Genomic DNA, 23865 nt, shown 5'->3' with positions numbered 1-23865 from the left:
AATACACACTTCTATACAGCAGCTTTCAACTGGAAAACATCCTGGATTCAGTTTGCTTTCTGGTGCAAATTAGAGTCACTTGTTAACACCATTTTGTTGTAAAAGCCTGGACTCCATGTTCAAGGGATCCATGTGCAAGAAGTTTATTTATTTATATAAATTATTTATTTATTTATTTATTTTACAGTGAATCAAATTCAGAATCAGATTCAAATCCAGTCCCGATTACACACTGTAATTAAATCCCTGGAAAAAATTCAATCCGTAGTCAAAGTCATACAAAGAGTTGAGGTGTTAGAACCAGAGCTCACAAGAAATAAGAACAACTGGCAACGCTTCATACCTGGACTAGTGTCGGGATAGCATACAACAAACAGGAAATGGAATTGATCACCATGGAAGAGTGTTCAGTTCTTTAGGTGTGACAAAGTGATGGCTCAAGCAGTTAAGCCTCTGGGTCACTGATTGGCAAGTTGGTGGTTCTAGCCCTAGCACTGCCATGTTGCTGCCCCTGAGCAAGGCCCATGACCCCAACTTCCAAAGCTAGGATATGCTGTAGTGTATATGTGATAAAAACAAAGGCTGCTTTTTCAAAGTCATATCCCTAATTACTCATATAATTGTCTTAAAATAATATTAATGAGTTTTGTTAGAAAATCTAGGTATAAGAATGAATAGAAATAATATGACAATTATGTTACATGTAGTAACAGTACAGAATGGGCAAAAGGCGATGTACCAAACGTGTAGACTTAGAAAAAGAAAAGAACAAGAAATTAGAGATAAGGATAACACTAGCATGACACACACACACACACACACAAAGTGGACTAACATATAATCCTGCAATACACAACACATTCACACAACAAACGACACACAGAGAACAATAAAGCTCAGGGATGTGGATATATCCAGAGCATCATCATCATTCAGATACTGGACAAACTGTTGAAAATCTGGTGTATGTTGTAATGATAACTGTGTGTGTGTGTGTGCGTGTGTGTGTGTGTGTGTGTGTATGTGTTTTAGGACAATGACACTGAACCAACTGAGAAGGATGCCCTGCTGCCGGGTAGGAAGATCGTTGCGGCGGGTTACGCCCTCTACGGCAGTGCCACCATGCTGGTCCTCTCCACAGGTCAAGGAGTCAACTGCTTCATGCTGGACCCTGTGAGTCTCCTCACAGTCCACAGTTCACTTTCCTTTAAATATCTACAGTCTTAAAGGGGAGAAAAGTGAATTGGTGGAGGATTTCCCTGTTTAAGTACCACTTCAAGAAGCTGTAATCATCCAGAAACTCTTAAGGAACCTCGTGGAATCTTGCTTTTTCTTAATAATTAAAAGTCTAAAAAAGCAAATTTAGTTATTTAGTAACTTCTAGAAAGTCACATTCATCACCGAAACCTAAAATGAACATCATCTTGTCTTCAGTTTAAACCACAGCAATCTATTAATTCTTGTTTCTGATTGGTCGAACAGTTTTTCACTAACATTTTACAGGTTTATATTAATGTCCTTGTTCTAATATTGATATTGTTGCTATAGTAACAACTAACACAAGGACTTTTATGGTGGATAATCCACAAAATCTTGTTGTAATAATTTGTAAATCCTAACATTTAACCATAAATGGATAAAACCTAGGTAATTGTTAGCAGATTGCTGTGGTATACTTCAGGATTATTGAAAAATACCACTCAAGGGTAGTAAACAGTCACACCACCAGTGTTTATCACACCACCTTGTCCATTATTTTAATATATCTTATTTAACAGCTACCAAGAAATGAAGCCTGTTCCTACAAATTATTTTCTTTATATTTACTCTATATATCTTTGTTTTAATAATCGCTCTTTAGTTTTTCTGATTTATTCTTTCCCTCTTGTCCTTCATCACTAGGCCATAGGGGAGTTTATTCTGGTAGACCGTGATGTGAAGATCAAGAAGAAAGGAAAAATCTACAGTCTTAACGAGGGATACGCTCAATATTTCTACCCAGATGTCACAGAATATCTAAAGAAGAAGAAATTCCCAGAGGTAACAGGACATCCTTTAGACTTTCTGTTATCAAAAATGAAAAATAAAGGATATTAATGGATTTAATCCAGTAGAGAAAAATCAGACGTCCTGCAACAGGTTTGTGCCCAAAGCACTGGAATGTAAAAAGTGTTGCTATGGAGATGCTTGTGATCAATCCCTGTGCTTGTGGATAATCCCCTCGCTCATGGTCCATGCTGTAGGATGGCAGCGCACCGTACGGTGGACGCTACGTGGGCTCCATGGTGGCTGACGTTCACCGGACGCTGGTCTACGGAGGAATCTTCCTGTATCCTGCGAATGTTAAGAGTCCAAAGGGCAAGGTGAGAAAGAGAGATGTCGTCCATACAGCAGCGATGATAGCATGAATAAATAAAAAAAAATACACAGGAAATATATAAAACGTGTTGGAGCTGATTCACAGTACTTTCATATTCATAAGTATTCACCCCCTTGCACATTTTTTGTATTAAAATAAAATTATTTGTAATTTTTTTAACTAGATAGATAGATAGATAGATAGATAGATAGATAGATAGATAGATAGATAGATAGATAGATAGATAGATAGATAGATAGATAGATAGATAGATAGATAGATAGATAGATAGATAGATAGATAGATAGATAGATAGATAGATAGATAGATAGATAGATACTTTATTCATCCCAAAGGGAAATTTACAGCTTCCAGCAGTGTCCACAAGCACAGGTGATAGATAAAATAAGAAGGAATATAACAAAAATACTAAGATACTCAAATTTAAGGGTACAAAAATATAACAAATAACAAAATATTACACAATTTAACAAAATATAGCAGAAAAATACTAAATACAGAGATTTAAGGAATAAATATAGAGAATTAGATGAAAACAAGATATATAATGTGCAACACAAGTGTTTTAAGGTTACAGACCTAGTTGATGTGCAAAAAAAGGTGCAAATTATACTGATTTAATCATTTTATTTTGACATGATGGTTAATTAAATAAAAAGAAAATTGTTAGGGTCATAAGTATTCACCCCCTGGGTTGTTGCTACATAGAACCTAGCTTTTATTACTATTCTTTTATGGATTATTAACAAACACTTTTTATTTATCCAATAAAATTTAATAGCACAATTTCCTTTTCTTTTGTTCCTTTTTCTGCATTTTTACTCATTTAGCTTTGTATACAAACACACTATGGTACACTTAAAATCATATAAACACCACTTGCTTAAAGAAAATACAGGCATTTTTACTGTCTGTTAAATATACATATCATAAATGGCTAGGGTAAAACAAAAAAAATAAATAAATAAATAATTATTGACTGCATAAGTACTCACCCCTCATGTCAATACTAGGTAGAATTGTGGCTATGTTTGCTGCTCAACTCTTCTAAAATATCTCTATCAGCTTTGTACATCCTGATGTACTTCGATTGTCAAGCTTTGCCTCTTTTTATTTATTTTTAAATTGGCCTGATTTAAGCTTGTACTGTATCACTGAGGAAGAGACAGGAGTCAGAGCTGGAGGTTGCAGAGCTGAAGATGTTGAGGTTCTCTTTGGGAGTGACATGGTTGGACAGGATTAGGAACGAGTACATCAGAGGGACGGCTCATGTTAGACGTTTGGGGGACAAAGTTAGGGAGGACAGATTAAGATGGTTTGGACATGTCCAGAGGAGGGACAGTGAGTATATTGGTAGGAGAATGTTGGATATGGAGCTGCCAGGCAGGAGGCAAAGAGGAAGGCCAAAGAGGAGGTATATGGATGGAATAAATGAGGATATGAAGCTAGTGGGTGTAAGTATTGAGGATGCAGAAGATAGGGATAGGTGGAGAGAGATGATTCGCTGTGGCGACCCCTGAAGGGAAAAGAAGTAGAAGACTGTTCTGACACACCTGAGGTGATATGAATATTCCTGATTCTTTTGTCTAATTGTCATTTTAGCTGAGACTGCTTTATGAGTGCAACCCCATGGCCTTCATCATGGAACAGGCTGGAGGAATGGCCACCACGGGACCCATGAACGTGCTGGACATCCAGCCTGAGACCATCCACCAGAGAGCTCCTATTGTTCTGGGTTCACCTGATGATGTCAAGGAGTACATCACCGTTTACCAGAAACACGCCAAGTGATGATCCAGCCACTAAACAACACAAAAACCCCTGCAGTATTTACACCATGTGTGTGTGTGTAGAAACTTGTGTGAAGATTCTACATACCATCTATACAACATCTAAAAACTTTGACTACTCCACTCTTCATACACAGCTTTTCACATTCAATATACATCTGTATCATATCAGGATAAGCATGTGGATTTTTATAAAATAAAGAAATAAAGATGAATAAACACTCAAATCACTTCGGGATGTGTTGTGCTTGTGTAGTTCTGTGCATATAAACACATGGTGGAATTACCGTGAAATTGTCACGAAGTCAGAAAATATTTCGATGGATATAGACAAATACGTATTAACTAAGTAAAACAGACGAAGGAAAAACAAAACAAAAAAGCAAACACATTTGTTTTGTTTATTTCTTTGACATTTTTTTTGTTACAAGAGGCTCAACCTTATGTTACTGCGCACTTCCGTTGTATTCACTCACGGGAATAGATTCGTCGATTCGGTTCAATGATTCATTAAGAAATAGAGAGACTTACTCTTTTTATCTCCCTTTCTTAGGATCGATGTTCGTAAATATCAGGAGTGTAAAAAAAAAAAACAAGAAAGCACCGCGTATTATAAGGTTTGATATTTAATCACGTGGTTCTTGTTTTCGTGCGTGAGTCGGTTCTTTGGAGAGTCGTTCAATTCAACCGATTCTGTCCGGAAACGAAACGAAAGTGGCGTGGCGTTGGAGACCTTTCAGGATCAGCGGGCAAAACGCAATGTTTACGAAATCAGTAAACTAGCCATCGTAAGTACCTTATACCAGTCTGAGATCTGAAATGAAGCGTTATTAATTCCTAGTCGTCTGTTTTGGAAGAATTATATAACAGCATTATTATTATTATTGCGCAGGACGATTATTGTAGGCCTACACTATTGTACACAATAATGCTTGAGTCTGACTGAATGATCATTTTTAAAAATTATCCATTATTTTACAATGATATCTAAACCGTTTCTCCGATTTCCTCTAATAAAATAAGCGATTCTATCTAATAAAAACAAGTCTAGTTAGATGTTATTATTAGCACAGTCAGACTTGTAGTCATCTACATTAACCCCACACACACACACGCGCACACGCGCACACATTACACATACAGCATTTAGAGAAGTGCCTTGTAAACGTGATCAGAAAACACGTCCTTGTTCTAGGCCAACAAATCAGGAACTAATTTTAAGCTTAAATGCTGTTAGAATTAGTACAGTATGAAAGAATAACCCAAGGTGAGGTTTTTTTTAGTTGTTTGTCACGTGCTTGGTGAAGGGAGTAGTTTCTGTTTCATTATGTTGTTATAATTGTGCTGTTATTTTTACATACTCTATATAGCCAAATGTTTTGGGACACCCCTACAAGTTATTGAGTTCAGGGGTTGGACTCGGCCCCTTAGTTCCAGTGAAAGGAACTCTTAATGCTTCAGCTTACTGAGATATTTTGGACAATTTCATGCTCCCAACATTGTGGGAAAAGTTTGGGGATGACCGTTTCCTGTTCCAACATGACTGCGCACCAGTGGACATAGCAAGGTCCATAAAGACAAATTATTGACTGGGCTGCACAGAGAATTTACAAGTGATTCAACCCACAAAACCAGGGAGGTTTACACTCAGGACTACAAGCTAATAGAAAACCGTGTAGAACTGTCCTGAACCGACAGTTTATATAGACAGAGCTGACTGGAGATAAACAGGAAACAGGTGGAATAGTGTTCATGCGAGTGTGAGAGTCAGTAAATCTCTACTGGTTTAGAATCGGGATTAATTGCGGTCACTTCTGGCTCAGATATGGAATCAGATGTTACAATAGAAATCAGGGATCTTTAATTCTTATCCACTATGTCATGTTGGTCTCAATCAATCACGAAGTGTGCATCTTATTAGATATAAATAAACGCTTACAGGCATGCTAGTCCAAGATTAAGACGACAAGATTAACAACCCCGTACCTGTAAATAAAACTGTATCATGATGTGTTTCATACACATATGATGTTTATATTTGAATAAATAAATAAACTAGCAGTCAGTATCATTAATATAAAACCTGGTTAACATGATAAAACGATAAGCAGTAAGTGTAAATAAATATTATTTTAATGTCATTTTATGTCATTTAAATCTTTTTTATTTTTATTTATTATTAGGAAATAATATATTTATATTTATAATATATAAAATATATTATTTATTATTATTATTATTACTTTTTTCCATTTTCAGGGAATAGTGTGATGCCATGCTATGATGTTCTTGTGTACCAATTTAGCTGAAATTGTAAACGTCTTTTTCACGTGTTGTGTCCTAAATTGTTGGAAACGTCTATTTAGGGATCTAGATTCGCAGAAGTGTGCCTAATGTTTGTGCTGTTTTACTGATAGATGGATGAGCCCAAAATGGAGGAGCCCAAAAAGGAGGAGCCCAAAAAGGAGGAGCCCCAGTGCTCCCAGAGTGCAGAGACTGAAACAGGCCAGCCTGAGTCAGGAAAAAGGATTTGTCATAAGAGGTCTGATATTTGTTAAATATTTGAACATGTGTTTATTTTTATATGCAATACATCTACAAATACCGTAAAGGTAAAAGCTGTAGACCGCAAACATTGGTCCAGATCGTTAATAGTGCACTAGGTTACTAAATGAGTTCTTTCTTAATTTTCTCTTTTTTATTTATTTCAGGAGGTCTTCTTCACCTAGTCAAGTTTCAATGAAGAGTTCTGATTCAATGATCCAACCACTTCATTTCTCTTCGGGGAAAAGGTCTGCGTCACCTAAAAATATGATTTAATATTTGATATGATCCTGGATACTTGTACAATTTTGACTATATATGGTTTTGTTTGCTTTCATTCAGAGCTCGAAAGTCTTCACCACCACCAGAACATCTGTCCATGAAGAGCAACGACTCAATGATTCAACCTTTACTCTTCAGCCATGGAGAAGAGCAAAAAGAAATAAGGTTTTTAAAGAAAAAAGATTTTAAATATTGATGAATGTCTGTTGATGTTCTTTGTTCAATTATTACTACGTGAAATTACCTACCAGATAAGAATATTTTAGTTAAGAACAGTTTGAATACTCTGATGGAGTTAGGCCCTGAGGAACACCAGAACATCAGGACTGGGATCCGGAAGGACAAAACAAAAACTTGTGGGAGCAGGGGGGTTTTCACTTTTATGCAGGTCTAATTCTGAAAAATTGGGTGGGATTGGTCAGATTTCTACAGGAGTGAGTGAGATTTCCCAGGAGCACTTGAATTTGCTCTAATTTGTGTAGGAGTGGGCTGAGATTGGTCCAAATCCGGCAGGGGTGTGTGGGATTGATCTAATTTCTGTCAGAGTGAGTGGGATTTCTGCAGGGTTGTGTGGGATTGGTCTAATTTCTGCAAAGGTGTGTGGGATTGATCTAATTTCTGCAGGAGTGGGTGGGATTTCTGCAGGGATGGGTGGGATTGGTCTAATTTCTGCAGGAGTGGGTTGGATTGGTCCAAATTCTTCAGGAGTGGGTGGGATTGGTCTAATTTCTGTGAAGATGTGTGGGATTGATCTAATTTCTGCAGGAGTGGGTGGGATTTCTTCAGGGATGGGTGGGATTGGTCTAATTTCTGCAGGAGTGGGTTGGATTGGTCCAAATTCTTCAGGAGTGGGTGGGATTGGTCTAATTTCTGTGAAGATGTGTGGGATTAATCTAATTTCTGCAGGGGAGGGTGGGATTGGTCTAATTTCTGCAGGAATGGGTGGGATTTCTGCAGGAGTCAGTGGGATTGGTCTAATTTCTGCAGGAGTGGGTGGGATTGGTCTAATTTCTGCAGGAATGGGTGGGATTTCTGCAGGAGTCAGTGGGATTGGTCTAAGTTCTGCAGGAGTGGGTGGGATTGGTCTAAATTTTGCAAGAGTGAGTGTAATTTCTGCTTGGGTGTGTGGGATTGATCAAAATTTTGCAGGAGTGAGTGGGATTGGTCTAATTTCTGTAAAGGTGTGTGGAATTGATCTAATTTCTGCTGGAGTGGGTGGGATTTCTGCGAGGGGGTTGGATTAGTCTAATTTCTGCAGGAGTGGGTGGGATTTCTGCAGGAGTATAAAAATGAATGATGAAGACTTCACGTCTCAAATTTATGTTTTTCTCACCTAGTCATGTTTCCATGAAGAGTGATGATTCAATGATCCAACCACTTCATTTCTCTTCGGGGAAAAGGTCTGCTTCACCTAAAAATATGATTTAATATTTGATATGATCCTGGATACTTGTACAATTTTGACTATAGATGCAGAAACAATGTTTTTTTTTGCTTTCATTCAGAGTTAGAAAGTCTTCACCACCACCAGAACATCTGTCCATGAAGAGCAACGACTCAATGATTCAACCTTTACTCTTCAGCCGTGGAGAAGAGCAAAAAGAAATAAGGTTTTTTAAAAGATTTTAAATATTCCTGAATGTCTGTTGATGTTCTTTGTTCAATTATTACTGTGTGAAATTACCTACCAGATAATAGTATTTTAGTTAAGAACAGTTTGTATACTCTGATGGAGTTAGGCCCTGAGGAACACCAGAACATCAGGACTGGGATCCGGAAGGACAAAACAAAAAGCTGTGGGATTTGGTCTAATTTCTGCAGGAATGGGTTGGATTTTCTCAAGAATTGGTGGGATTGGTCTAATTTCTGCAGGGGTGGGTGGGATTGGTCTAATTTCTGTAAATGTGCATTGGATTGGTATAATTTTTGCAGGAGTTAATGGGATTTCTACAGGAGTACGTGGGATTGGTCGAATTTCTGCAAGAGTTAATGAGATTTCTGCAGCAGTAGGTGGGATTGGTCAGATTTCTGCAGGAATGGGTAGAATTGGTCTAAATGTTGCAAGAGTGAGTGAGATTGGTTTAATTTCTGTAGGAGCTGGTAGGATTTCTGCAGGAGTGGGTGGGATTGGTCTAAATTTTGCAAGAGTGAGTGGGATTGGTCTAATTTCTGCAGGAGTGGGAGGGATTTTTCAAATTTCTGCAGGAGTGGGTGGGATTGGTCTAATTTCTGCAGGAGTGGGTGGGATTGGTTTACTTTCTACAGGACTGGGCGGAATTGTTAAGATTTTTCTACAATAGGGGACAGGATTGGTCAAACTTTCTAGAAATGAGAGTGGGTTTGGTCAGACCTTATGACCATGCAGGATTGGTGAAGATTGAGTGTGTTTGGGAATCTTGATGGAGGTTTCATTTGCAATATTTTGCCATTCTTTCTAGAGAGCTTTTGGATGAGGTGCTGAAGTGCTCAGTTTGTACCAAGTTCCTAAAGGACCCTGTCTCTCCATCTTGTGGACACACATACTGCAGATCATGCATCACCAAGCATCAGGCCCAGTCTGAGCATGGAGAAAGTGCTTGCCCAAAGTGTGGAAAAATATCTGGCACTTGTTCTGTCTTACACACAAACATCCATGCAGCGGAGCTGGTAGAGAAATTCAAGCCAGAGTCGCATAGTTCGGCTGAAATTATGGAGACTGAGGATGTGGAACTAAGACTCTGTCAAAAGCACGACAAATCTCTGTTTATGTTCTGCAAAACTGACCAGGCAGCCATTTGTAAGGTGTGTGCAGTGGAACACAAAGAACACAAGATACAATACATAAAGGTCAGTGAAATATTCCTTAATGTAAATATAATTAGTGATTTAATATTACAGACAACCTTACAGCTCACTGCTTGCATTTCGTGCATTTGTTTCAGATCTTAACAGTCCCCAATACTCGGATCACACTACACAACTTCCTGAGTAATATGACAGCCTCAGAGTTTCGGGAGTTTAAAAGAAATTTGGGTTACGAATACCCAGAATGCTTTGAGACAGAGCAAGCTCATTGTAGCACTCAAGATGTTACTGAAAAGATGATGGAAAGTTTCCCTCAAGATGACATTCTGAAAGTCACGTTTCAGTTGGCATCAGGTATGTTTTCTGCATCTGTGATTGACTGTAACAGATTATCATATTTGTTATAGTGTTACTGTGAGTAATGGCAAAGTAGAATAATAAAGACAAAAGAAAAGTACAGTACCACTGCTGGGCCCATGAGCAAGGCCCTTAACCCTTCATTTTTCAGTTGCTCTGGTCGCTCTGGATAAGGGCATCTGGCAAATACCAAAAATGTAAATGTATTGAACAAGAGATACACACAGAAAGCCATTATACATTAATGGGCATGAGAGAGGTTAAAAATGTGTAGCTTTTAAAGATTATATGAGATACAATGTACCCTTGAAATTAATTTAATTTACACTGGAAATTAACTTAATTTTTATCATTTTTACAGTCAAACCATTATCCAAATGTCAAGAAAAAATAAAGGAAAAACTACGAAGGAAATTTCGACATATTCATGAAGGACTTGCAATACCAAAGACACAAGTTGTGTTGCATGACATTTACACAGAGCTCTACATCACTGAGGGGGGAAGCGATGCAATCAGAGAAGAACATGAAGTGAGACTAATAGAGAAAGCTGCCAAAAATGTTAGCATGCAAGAAACCCCTGTTAACATAACAGACATTTTTAAGTCACTGGGTAATGGTGTCAGAACTGTTTTAACCAAAGGTATTGCCGGGATTGGAAAAACCGTGTCGGTTCAGAAGTTCATGCTAGACTGGGCAGAACATACTGCCAATCAAGACATTGACCTCATACTTCCTCTGTTTTTCCGTGATCTCAACCTTGAGAAGGAAGCCTGCAGTCTGATGGAGCTTTTGCGGAGATTTTATCCCGAGCTCAAAGACATTGAAAGTATTGAGAATGGCATTACTATTTTGCTGGTTTTGGATGGTCTGGATGAATGTAGAATTCCCTTAGACTTTCAAAACACCAGAATATGCAGTGATATAATGGAGTCAATTTCCATGGATGTCCTTCTGACAAATCTAATTAAAGGTAATCTACTGCCCAACTCTCTCCTGTGGATCACCTCTCGCCCGGCCGCAACCAATCAGATACCCAGTCACTGTGTACAACGGGTGACTGAAGTTAGAGGCTTCAAAGACCCCCAAAAAGAGGAGTACTTTCGCAAGAAATGTAAGGATGCTAATTTGGCCAACTCGGTGATTAAGCATGTGAAGTCATCTCGCAGCATGCACATCATGTGCCACATCCCGATCTTCTGCTGGATTACGGCAACCGTCCTGGACGTACTACTACGAGACACTGATATTGGTGAAGTTCCGAAAAATCAGACTCAGTTATACATACATTATCTACTCATACAGACTGGTTTGAAAAACAGGCTGTACCAGAAATCTATTAATGAAGATCTGCGCAATTTAACGCAAAGTGACAAAAGAATGATTTTGCTCTTGGCCAAATTAGCATTCCTGGGAATGAAGAAAGACACTCTGATCTTCTACGAAGTTGACCTGAAGGAATGCGGGATTCACATCAACGAAGCGTCCGAGTTCTCGACTCTGTGCACACAGCTGTTTAGAGAGGAGTTTGGATTGTACAGAAAGCGAGTCTTCTGCTTCTTACACCTCAGTGTCCAGGAGCATTTGGCCGCCATTCATGTTCTTTGGCAATTTTTGAACAAGGGCATAAACATTCTCACTTCTCATGGCAGTGATTCCACACTGCAGAAGACGACTCTGACAGACGTACTCAAGAGTGCAGTGGTCATGGCTTTAGAAAACAAGCTCGGACATTTCGACCAGTTCGTAAGGTTCCTTCTGGGTCTTACTACAGAGTGTAGCAGGAAGCTTCTACATGGTCTTTTGCCTGAGATGGAGAAAGAGTCCTTTCAAAATGATGAAATTGTCCAATTCATTAAAGATAAGATCAGCGAGGAAGACAGAAGGGAGACAGAGATGATTAACCTTTTCCACTGCTTGAATGAAATTGGTCACAATTGGTTGGTGAAGGATATCCAGGAGAGTTTGCATTCTGGGAAACTTTGCAATGCGAAATTAAATCCAGAGCAATGTTCAGCTCTGGCCTTTGTGTTACTGATGTCAGAGGATGTCATGGAAGTCTTTGACCTAAGGATATACAAGGCACAAGCACAAGCATCCAGTCGTCAGAGATTACTTCCTATCATCAGGACATCGAAGAAGGCCATGTAAGAAATGCTGTGTTCTTTGTGGATTATTGAAAGGTTGAATAAATTACAGATTGACCTTTAGAAAGTTGGTTGTAGATGCATGTGTAATGTGATTTGCTGATATGTTGGCAGACTCAGTGATTGCGAACTGTCAGAAAAAGCTTGTGAGACCGTGGCATCTGCACTCCGTACAGCAAATTCGCCTGTAAGAGAGCTGGAGCTGAGCCGCAACAACATAAAAGATGCAGGACTGAAGGATCTCTGCAAAGGGCTGAAAAGCCCACACTGTCAACTTAAGATATTGAGGTATGCACACTTCCACACTGCCATGGTGGAGGAAAAACTAACTTTAAATATATACGTCCATAGATAAGATTATAGAACTTACTTATAAACAGTTAGGTACGTAAATATTTGGACATATCAGACATATTTTGCTGCCTACTACATTACATTGGAGATAAAAGTATATTAATAAATCAGACACTCAGCTTTAATTTAAGGGCATTTATATTTAAAACAGGTGAACAGTGTAGGAATCCCCCCCCCCCTCCCCAAGGACCAGAAGTAATTGGACAAACTCACAATTGTAAGTTAATGTTTGGTGGCAAGTCCTTTGCAGTCTAGAATCCATACACATCACCAGATGCTTGGGTTCTTTCCCAGTAATACTCTACCAGACCTTTACTGCAGCCATCTTCCTTCCTGCTTGTTCTTAGGGTATTTTGCCTTCAGCAAGAAAAATGCCATTCACTTGGGATCAGCTATGTGAGTGACCACTTCTTTGCCTTAAGAAAATGTCTTAAGTTACATTTCTCAGAGTCACGGCCCACAGATACTCTTCCCTGATAACCCAAGTGTGTCATTGACCTGGCATAACATCTGGGCAGCCAATAGTCTTCTTCTTCGTCTTCTTCTTCTTCTTCTTCTTCTTCTTCTTCTTCTTCTTCTTCCCCTCTTCCTTCTTCTTCTTCTTCCCCTCTTCCTTCTTCTCCTTCTTCTTCTTCTTCTTCTTCTTCTACCAATTCATACACCATTCACCCATTTCTGAGCTACACATCCTCAAATTGAAGCTGATAGTCTCTTTATTTAATTTCCACGTTAATAACACTGTGGTAGACAGCTGAAGCAGCAAAAACTTTAATCAAATATGTACCTGACTGTATCCAGCAATGCAAAATTATCCTTGTTGTTTAAGCAAAAACTCAACTTTTAAACTGAACACACCGTTATATTCTATGCAGACTTGCAGACTGCAGTCTTACAGATGAGTCCTGTGAAAATCTAGCATCTGCACTTGAGAGCACCGAGTCCAAGCTTAAAGAGTTAGACCTCTCTTCAAACAAACTGACCGACGCAGGGGTGAAGAAGCTCGAAGACTGGTTCAAAAGTTCAAAAACATTGCAAACACTGAGGTAAGCTCTGACTGTTCTGCTTCACTATATCTGTTTTCATAACACTTCTGCAATAACAGCACACAAAATATGCCCTACTAGTGCTATAACTAAGGAATAACACACTGGAAAATAGTGGGGTGGCATGAAAGCTTGTTTTAATTCCTCTTGTGTCACAGCAATTTAGATTACAGGTTTTTTAAGAATATTTCTTTTCTAATGAAAAAGCACATCATGTTATTTTCATCCATTAAGTTTTACATTTAATGTTGAGGAATTTATTCAAAGCATGTTTCTTCCAGTCTCTATGAATTCAGAATATATAGACCAATTTGATGATACTAAGATTTGAGACACACTAGACTTATAAATACGCCAAATAATACCATTAACCCAATTATATAAAACATTTTTATAAATAAACTGTTGTTTGATCTATTGCCTTTTGTCCTTCACAGGTTAAATCAATGCCGTCTTACGAAAAGTTACTGCAAGCACCTAGCTGAAGAGTTGACGTCGTCCTCCACAAAGCAAATGGATCTGGATCTGACAGGAAATGACCTGCAAGATTAGAAAGGTTTATGCATGATGAAAGTGGAGGAATTTTTGATCTGAACTTGTGTGACATGTGATATACTTCAGTTTAATTTATTTGTATAGAGTTTTAGCAATGGACATTGTCTCAAAGCAGCTTTACAGCAAAGTATAGAAACCCTAGCCCTAACCCTAATGAGAAGCCTGTGTGACGGTGGCGAGGAAAAACTCCCTAAGATGATCTGAGGAAGAAACTTTGAGAGGAACCCGGCTCAGAAAGGAACCTCATCCTCATTTGGGTAACACCGGAGAGTAAATAATGTAAATGGTGATAATGTCCTTTCTACAACAACATACTCGTATACTATCCACCCATCCGTTTATCCATTCATATTCTGTACAGTTAATCCAACACCAGGTCATACTGAACCTGTATCCTAACTCATCTACTAACTGAATGCAAATATATTCTTCAGAATATATCTTTCAGATACAAACAGTATCTGCATCATGTGTATTGGGATCCTGTAATGTGAAGTCGAGAATGAGAAACTGTGTAAGCTGGAGGATTTCTACATAATCTGTTGCTTTAAAACCTTTTCTTAAAGTACACGGTAGCAACCGATCAAACATTTTCAATCAGAAATTATTGTTCATTAATTACTGTCTCTCATCAGGTTAGTCAGGACACTATTGGGTCTCTGTATATAGAGCATCATGACATTTGCCATACATCTTAATAGTCTCAATGAAAGTTTTGTGAAAACCCATTTCGTCTTATTAGCATTAATTAATGAATATGAATAATAAAGAATTTGAGCTGAAACAAACTCTAATGAAGCATTAGCTAGAAAACGGGCTAGAAAGTAACATAAAGCTTAAAGTTAAAAAAATCCCAAAATTCTCCACTCCAAATTCTCAAATTTGACACTAGAGAGTAAATAATGTAAATGTAAATTAAGAAATTATTTTATTAATGCTATACTGTCATTAGGTTTTTTTAGTCAGACATTTGCAATACAGCTTAATAGTCTCAATGAAAGTTTTGTGAAAACCATGTAAATGTCAATTCGTCTTATTAGCATTAATTAATGAATATGAATAATAAAGAATGTGAGATGAAACAAACTCAAATGAAGCATTAGCTAGAAAACTAGAAAATCTGGAAAGTAACACGAAGCTTCAATCCAAATTCTCAAATTTATTTATATATGTCTTGGATTTATTGTCTTGTTTTGTGGGTGATTGTGTTTTCACTCCGCTCAAGTATTTGAGCTGAGCATTTATGATTTTATTGTGCTCCTCTGATGGCTTATGATATTTAAAATGAATTGATCAGTGAGTGTAAATTACATCAAATTGTCAGTTCTTTAAAATAAAGTTCTACATATATTTTTTTAAAAATATGTTTTTAAAAGTAGACGTCACAGTTTTTTAACACTTAAATAGTAAGAATAGCATCTGAATAACGTTGGCAGTAGCCTCACTGATCTCATAATGCTAGAAAGACGTTCCTATTAACTGCATGTGTTTTATTCACTAATATTTATATATTTTTATTATTAAGTGTTTAATATTAATTCAGTTTTACAGCTACTGCTACAGTTCTCTTTAAGATGCTGCATTTTGCAGGAAGAATTCACCCTGAAGCAAAATACACTATATTGCCAAAAGTTTTGGGACACCCCTCAAAGTCATTGAGTTCAGGGGTTGGGCTCGGCCCCTTAGTTCCAGTGAAAGGCACTCTTAATGCTTCAGCTTCATACCAAGACATTTTGGACAATTCTTGCTCTTTGTGGGAACAGTTTGGGGATGACCCCTTCCTGTTCCAACATGACCGCACACCAAAGCAAGGTCCATAAAGACATGGATGAGTGAGTTTGGTGTGGAGGAACTGACATCAACCTGATAGAACAACTTTGGGATCTAAGGGGCTGAGCACAACCTGAATTCAATGATTTGGAGGGGTGTCCCAAAACTTTTGGCAATATAGTGTATTTATTTTCAGATTAGGTTCTACAGTGACTTTTAAAAAAAAAAACATTTTTCATTGACTTTTTCACTGTCATTCGGCTAAATTAGAATACAAATCACTAACACATAATAAATATTCCAATATAAATATATTTCATTTGTAATGCTAATGTAAATTTTTCCAGTGTCTTGGTAATACAGATTGCATTACATTCATCTTAATAAACACGGCGTTTTTATATGCATCATCTTAAATATCTCTTGTATTTATTGTCTTGTTTTGTGAGTGCATGTGTTTAGACCCATGGATCTGAGGTACATAATCCACAGGACACAAACCACATCATGGAAAACTAAACACTCCCGAAAAGCATTGTTTCTTTAATTTGCCAGTATCTGTATATAGTTCTCCTGTAAGCAGGTGCAGTTCAGATGGAGTGTCATTTAGTCTACTTGGGAGGATATTTTTGTTTATAATACTGTACGTTATGACGCGTAAATTATGGAACACTTCCTGTGGACAGACATCTCCGGCATATATTTATCCTATTCCTGAAATGTTAACTTATTGTTAAGGCTTGGGGTTGTTGATTGGAGAATCAGGGTTCAAGCCCCAGCGCCACCAAGCTCCACCTTTGGGCAATTAAGCAAGGCCCTTAACCCTCTCTCCTCCAGAGGCACTGTATCATAGCTACCCCTGCACTTTGACCCCAATTTCCTCAGCTGGGATATGTGAAGAAAAGAATTCCATTGTGTAAAGGTTTCTTGCCCTCAGTTCTTCTTCTTCTAAGCTGGCATGTATACAGTCCACCATGCTGAAAGGTTTATGTCACTGTTTAAAAAGTTTGCTTTATCTTTGGATTAAAACCTTCAAGATCCTGATGCTTGTGACCAGAAAGGTGAGCAAAACTCATCAGGAGCACTGTGGCTCATTAGTGGAGTAGCCAAAGATCGACCTGTGGCTTTAACTGGGGAAAAAACCTAATCCAGAGATTCCCCTCAGCCCTTAGATTTCCAGTGAAAACTGGAACAATACAAGTTTCTTATTACACTTTCACACAAAATGAAGACATTTATTATTATTGTTGTTGTTAAAATCCACAGAAATCCTGCTTTACTCTTCTATCAAGACACACTAAAGAACAAATCTTTTAGAACTCTATTCTAAACCTATGCCTTCTGAGATACTTTTCTACTCACAGGTTACTGAATCACTGTGGCCTTGGTGTTGGATTGAAGCAATCGGACCCCTGACCTTTCTTTAACAAGCTGCTTCTATCTAAAGGTTTGTTTTTCACACAGTTCTGGGTAAACCCTAGACTAGTGTGTGTGTGTGTGTGTATGTGTGTGTTGTCCTGGCCTTGGTTAAAATTTTTATATTAACTCTGAATTCCTGTCTTTTATTCCTGTCCACTATAACTACATCATGGCTAAGATTAGTTGCAGATCTACATATTGCTTTGTTTCAGAAAAAACATCAAACAATAAATATATTATTCTGAGTTGCAAGTGAAGGTGAGTGACCACTAGGGGGCTCCATTGCTCCAAAAATGGAGTGTAAACTTGGTTAGTGTGCATGTTGAGGAACTCTGCTAAACTAAGAGTATAAACGTGCAAGGGAAAATGTAAAATTCATGCAGTTTGGCTTAATAAAGTGTTTTATCAGTTGAAAATACTATTTACTTAGTAGCTAACTGGCAAATGTCATGATTGGCTTACAGCTAGCAATGTTTGAGGAGGCTAGTGGTTACAGGGATGCTGAACAGACGTTCTTTGTTTACAGATAACATTTCTCAGGTTCTTTGCAGTGTATTAAGTGTTATTTTGTCCTAGTTTTACTGGAAAAAGCTCTTCTGGTACTCCCAAACAGCTGATACACCAACTTTAAATCTGTTTTTTGAGCTTCTGGGATGTTACATCCAGCTACAAGAAACAAAAAAATGTAAACTCTTTGGAATTAGCAGAGATTTTTGCACTGATTACTTATAAAATGTGGTCTGATCTTGATTTGAGTCACGGGCTAAAGTACAGGCGAATACAATTCGACTAAACAGTAATAGTTTTCAGGTCTTTGTCAAGCATAATCATTCACAATGCAGGCTGGAAAAAGTAGGTGAACATCTGTACTAACAACTTCTCCAAGCTAATTAGAGCCAGGTGTTTTAATTCGGGAGACGAAAATTGAAAGTGTGGGTTGTTCAGGTGCTTTGCCCTTTAAATAAAGACACACAAATCTGGTTACTGAGAAATCTGTTCTTCTCAAGAACAATTGATTAGTGTGAATCATGCCTCGAGCTTATGACCTTTCACAGGACCAAAGAAGACCCATTGCACAAAGCTGGAGAAGGCTGCAAAAACATTTCTAAAGATTACAATAAGATTGTCTATAAATGAAGGACTTTTTACTACAACCTGTGGTGGGTTTTCTGCAAAGATCACACCAGCATGCAATCCTGAAAAAAGACCTGAAGGAAACTCTACAAAATTAGCGTCTTTGTTAATGGATACACTAAATCTAAATGAGATTTTTGTGAATGGAAGAATGCCCCAAAGGCAAAAAAAAGAATACCTGGATGTTTTGTAATGCTTCTGAGAAAATGTTCTCTGGACAAATGAGACAAAAATGGACGCAGAATAAGGCATGTTTGAGGCACCAAAATCTTATCCTAACCATAAAGCATGGTGAAGCGTGCACCATGATTCACATCTGCCTCGGGGTCTGGATTTTAGAGATATGTGATCACTGAGGGAACAATGAAAACAAAACTGATCAAGATGTTTCACAGAAACAATCAGTAGCCTGAAGAAGAAGTAGCCTTTATAATCACCACATATATATTATATATTACAGCACAGTGGAATTCTTTTCTTTGCATATCCCAGTTGAGGAAGTTGGGGTCAGAGCATTTGGGCTGCATCCCCTGGAACAGGGAGGGTTAAGGGTATTGCTCAATTGCCCAGCAGTGGAGCTTAGTGATGCTAGGGCTTGAACCCTGATCTTCTAATCAACAAGCCAGAGCCTTAACCACTTGATCCACCACATATAAGAGTTTCAATGAAGCAACAAGACAATGACCAAAAGTAGTTCATTCCTCAGTCTGATAAGCAGCTACACTAAACATTTGGCAGAGGTTGTTGCAGCTAAAGAAGGATCTACAAGTTATTAAATTCAAGGGTTCCCTTACTTTTTCAAGCCTGCACTATAAATGCTTATCCAATGTCCCCAATAAAGATGTGTGCCTGTAAGACCTGTACATTTTCTCTGCCTCCCACAACGAGGACTTTGGGAGTCTGATCGGTGAAGGAAGTTCCTGAATATCATGCGAAGTTCTTCTTATTTTTTTCTTCAGATTCTTACACAAATATCTGATACAGTGGAACCTCGCCATATGAATTTAATCGGTTCTGGAGGCGAGTTCTTAAGGCAGAAATACTGTATGTATCGCGAAACGAATATTCTCATTAGAAATAATGTAAATGCAGATAATCCATTCTAGCCACGCAAAAACATGACCAATATTCCCAATACGAAGCGTATGTAAACTGTACGGCTGCTTACAAAGCACTGACCCAAGCCAAGCGTTCCTTGTCAAGGCTCCTCACAGGAAGTCGTGCCACCAAGTTTGGGCGATAAAATAGAACAGACCGCCCACGCCACCGGTCTGTCAACAAAAAAACACCCGAAAAATCACCTAGCTTTTGAACGCATGCTGAAGGCAATGTTGGTATCGTGGGTTGACTCAAAACAGCTTTCACTGACTGAAAACAGAATTCATATAATTCATAAACACGTTTCAGTTGGCTTCGTTTGGCTCTTCCACTAATGCAAACAAGTTTTGAACGGCTCCTGGACATACGCGCAACATAGCCATAGTTCGGTTAGGAAAAGCTTCATATGCCGATGCAAATTTCTTGCAAAATTTCAATTATTAAGGCAAAGGGAGGGCAATGATTTGCTGAGATTCCACTGTGTTGTGATATTGATATACAAGGTCACTTTGAAAGTACAACCCTGTTATCCAAGTTATAGATTGAAAGTAAATTATTAATTAAAAATAAATCATTAAATCATTACAGTGCCCATAATACCCTCATGAAGCTCCATAATAACAGTGGGAACATTCTCACATTATTAAGTGTGTGGAGGAAGGCGTGAGATTACAAAACAGAGGAATGAAGAGAGTCTTAAAAATGAATCAGTGTTTTAGCAAATTTAAAAACAGACCTCACGGTACCAATAAAACCACTGAAGTGACCAAAGCACCGGTTTGCCTCCACAAAGGCACATTTTCAATCCTGTCCTCATCGGCAGTGGAGGAAGATTTATGACTCCCATAACTGGGATTGAAGCAAGGTGCTCTCAGAAACACCCTCATGCTGGAAGTGTGTTAATGTGAGGTACGGCTGTGTGGTATGTTTTATACGTATTTATACCACAGTGATGTTGAATTCTGGAATCTGATGGAACAGAATGTGTTGATTCGTTTTCTGTAACAATCCCAGGTTTAGCTGTCATTATAAGGTTGTTGTTCCTTTGGCAGAAATTATGAATTAAGTAATATCTGTTCTCCCTTTCTAGTGATGTTATTCCTGTTATCATTTATGTTATAGCAGCTATATACTCACTCACTCATTCATTCACTCACTCACTGATTCACTCACTCACTCACTCACTGATTCACTCACTCACTAATTCACTCACTCACCGATTCACTTACTCACTGATTCACTTACTCACTGATTCACTCACTCACTCACTCACTGATTCACTCACTCACTCACTGATTCACTCACTCACTGATTCACTCATTCACTCACCGATTCACTTACTCATTGATTCACTCACTCACTGATTCACTCATTCATTCACCGATTCACTTACTCATTGATTCACTCACTCACTGATTCACTCATTCACTCACCTATTCACTTACTCACCAATTCACTCACTCACTGATTCACTCATTCACTCACCAATTCACTCACTCACTGATTCACTCATTCACTCACCAATTCACTTACTCACTGATTCACTCATTCACTCACCAGTTCACTTACTCACTGATTCACTCATTCACTCACCAATTCACTTACTCACTGATTCACTCATTCACTCACCAATTCACTCACTCACTGATTCACTCATTCACTCACCAATTCACTTACTCACTGATTCACTCATTCACTCACTAATTCACTTACTGATTCACTCACTCACTCACTTACTCACTGATTCACTCACTCACTCACTGATTCACTCATTCACTCACCGATTCACTTACTCACTGATTCACTCACTCACTCACTCACTGATTCACTCATTCACTGATTCACTCATTCACTCACCGATTCACTTACTCACTGATTCACTCACTCACTGATTCACTCACTCACTGATTCACTCATTGATTCACTCACTCACTCATTTACTTACTCACTCACTCACTCAGTGTTTCACTCATTCACACACTGTTTCACTCATTCACTGTTTCACTCATTCACTGTTTCACATATTCACTCAGTCACTGTTTCACTCACTCACTCTCTCTCTCTCTCTCACTCACTCACTCACTCACTCACTCTCTCTCTCTCTCTCTCTCTCTCTCTCTCTCTCACTCACTCACTCACTCACTCACTCACTCACTCACTCACTCACTCACTCACTCACTCTCTCTCTCTCTCTCTCTCTCTCTCTCTCTCTCACTCACTCACTCACTCTCTCTCTCTCTCTCTCACTCCAGAGGTTTCTAAGTGATGGTGGTAGTTAAGTGGTTAAGCCATTTTCCCTCTAATCAAAAGGTTAAACACTCACCACACATCCTTAACCCTTAGCTACTCAGTTATATAAATGAGATAAATGTTAAAAGTTGCTGTCTAAATACGTGTCTGTGACTGTTACAAAGTCTTTTACTGTTACAAGGTGCCTTTTCCTCGACATTCCTTCCAAAAAACGTTAAACACATCAACGATTATGTTTTTCTAATAACTTTTCTGTGCTTCTAAGTCTTTATCGTTTATAATGCATGTATGCATGAGAACATTAATATAGCCTCAAAAATCTTTAGCACTTATATATTTGTTTCATTTCGGATATAGAAATGATCCCGTGATGATTTATACGTGTTTATGAACATAAATGTTACAGTGTATTGACTTTTTCTAAAATATATTATCAAAAAATTCCATTTTTCTCAGTTCCAAATCGGAGTAAATGTAAAAATCGTAGAGTCCTGCAGCTATTCTTCACTTCAATTAATCATTAATTTAATCAGTGTTTAGGGCACATATTGAAAAAGTTCTCGCAGCGTGAGGGAGCCGATTGACTTTTTTTTTTGCTCTCGTTTTCTTCTTTATTGAATGCGTTTCTTTTCTTTTTTAGGGTTTTGTAAGCTTTACTACATTCTTTTCTAGTTTGTAAAACTTCTCAGCTCATGACACCATTTTCCACCCTTTTTTTAATATGTTCTCACCCAGTAGCCACTCTCACACACACACACACACACACACCTTTGCAAAAAATCCAATCTGCACATTAACAACCCCCAGACAGGCTTCAGTAGTTTAACATGGATTCAAAGTAAAACAAACACAAACTCTCCATAAGCAGCAGCATGGATAACAAGTTCACCATCTTCCTCCTTCAAAATATCTTCAAAAACACTAGCCACGAATTCACAGTAAAGACGTTTCTCTGACATTTTCCTGAAACAGAAGCTCAGTAAATATGAACGTGTAGCTATCAGTAAACATGACAAAAGAGTCATGAGCCAACTACGCCTGGAGCAGCGTCCGTCCATATGTCTACTCATGAACTTACACTGCTCCATGTAATCTGACAGAGCCTGAGCGATTCTGCCAAGAAGAACTGGCAGAAAATATCCAGATCCAGATGTGCAAAGTGGATCAAGCCATATCCCAGATGTGAGATTCTAGCAAATACTGACCCCTGGGGGGCGGGTGAATACTTTTGCAACCTTCAAAAGGGTAAAAAAATTCCAGGTACATTTATTTCAATTCAGTTCAATTCAACTTTATTTTGCATAGCGCCTTTTACAATGAACATTGTCTCAAAGCAGCTTTACAAAAGAAGAAAAACAGAGAAAGGGGAGGGGGAAAAATAAAATAAAATAAATAAATAAAAATAACTAGAAATAAGAGTAAATCATTAAATTTAATAATTAAACTATTTTATCCCTAATGAGCAAGCCTGTGGCGACGGTGACAAGGAAAAACTCCCTGGGATGGAAAAGGAAGAAACCTTGAGAGGAACCAGGCTCAGAAGGGAACCCATCCTCATTTGGGTGACACTAAACAGAAAATAATGTAACTGTAACTGATTAATGTCCTTTCTACAACAGAAATCAATGGCCCATGAGGAACTATTAGGTCAGTGTAGTTTCATTATAGAAAGGTCATTATAGACACTAATTCTTTGCTGTCACAAGCTGACAGATGTAATGGCAGATCTGTGACGGTGTGAAAGTCCCCAAGTGGCTCTGTCCATTTATTTCAGTTTTATGTTCTAATACTAAGAAATGTATTGTATTAAATGTATTAATGTGCTCACTGGTGGCTTGGATACATATGCAAGAGGCTCTGTAGATGTAGAAGTCAAGGCAAGAAGCTTTTATTTTCTCATTTCTCATTTCTCATTTATGGCTGACTCAGTATACAGCGAGATGTTTCTCCATCATTTC

The 23865-nt window shown here is 38.2% G+C and overlaps 2 protein-coding genes across 2 annotated transcripts in view; both read left to right on the top strand.

The window, feature by feature from the left end:
- Positions 1-4406, top strand: part of LOC131343306 (fructose-1,6-bisphosphatase 1-like) — a 10579-nt gene extending 6173 nt beyond the window's left edge. Inside the window, exons 4-7 of the mRNA XM_058374883.1 lie at positions 1033-1173; positions 1903-2040; positions 2244-2363; positions 3983-4406. Coding sequence (XP_058230866.1) covers positions 1033-1173; positions 1903-2040; positions 2244-2363; positions 3983-4171 — 588 coding nt within the window. The 3' untranslated portion in view covers positions 4172-4406. The remainder of the gene's footprint in view (positions 1-1032; positions 1174-1902; positions 2041-2243; positions 2364-3982) is intronic.
- Positions 4407-4801: 395 nt separating this feature from the next.
- Positions 4802-15077, top strand: LOC131343305 (NACHT, LRR and PYD domains-containing protein 4-like). Its single transcript, XM_058374882.1, has 12 exons — positions 4802-4958; positions 6588-6712; positions 6882-6962; positions 7057-7161; positions 8334-8396; positions 8502-8606; positions 9435-9822; positions 9918-10134; positions 10499-12284; positions 12399-12572; positions 13511-13681; positions 14119-15077. The coding sequence occupies exons 2-12, from the start codon at positions 6588-6590 to the stop codon at positions 14231-14233; spliced, it is 3330 nt and encodes a 1109-aa protein (XP_058230865.1). The 5' UTR covers positions 4802-4958; the 3' UTR covers positions 14234-15077.
- Positions 15078-23865: the final 8788 nt, after the last annotated feature.

Source organism: Hemibagrus wyckioides, linkage group LG22 (genome assembly GCF_019097595.1).
Source record: "Hemibagrus wyckioides isolate EC202008001 linkage group LG22, SWU_Hwy_1.0, whole genome shotgun sequence".
NCBI classification, from domain to species: domain Eukaryota; kingdom Metazoa; phylum Chordata; class Actinopteri; order Siluriformes; family Bagridae; genus Hemibagrus; species Hemibagrus wyckioides.
This window is presented reverse-complemented; position numbering and strand designations above follow the sequence as displayed.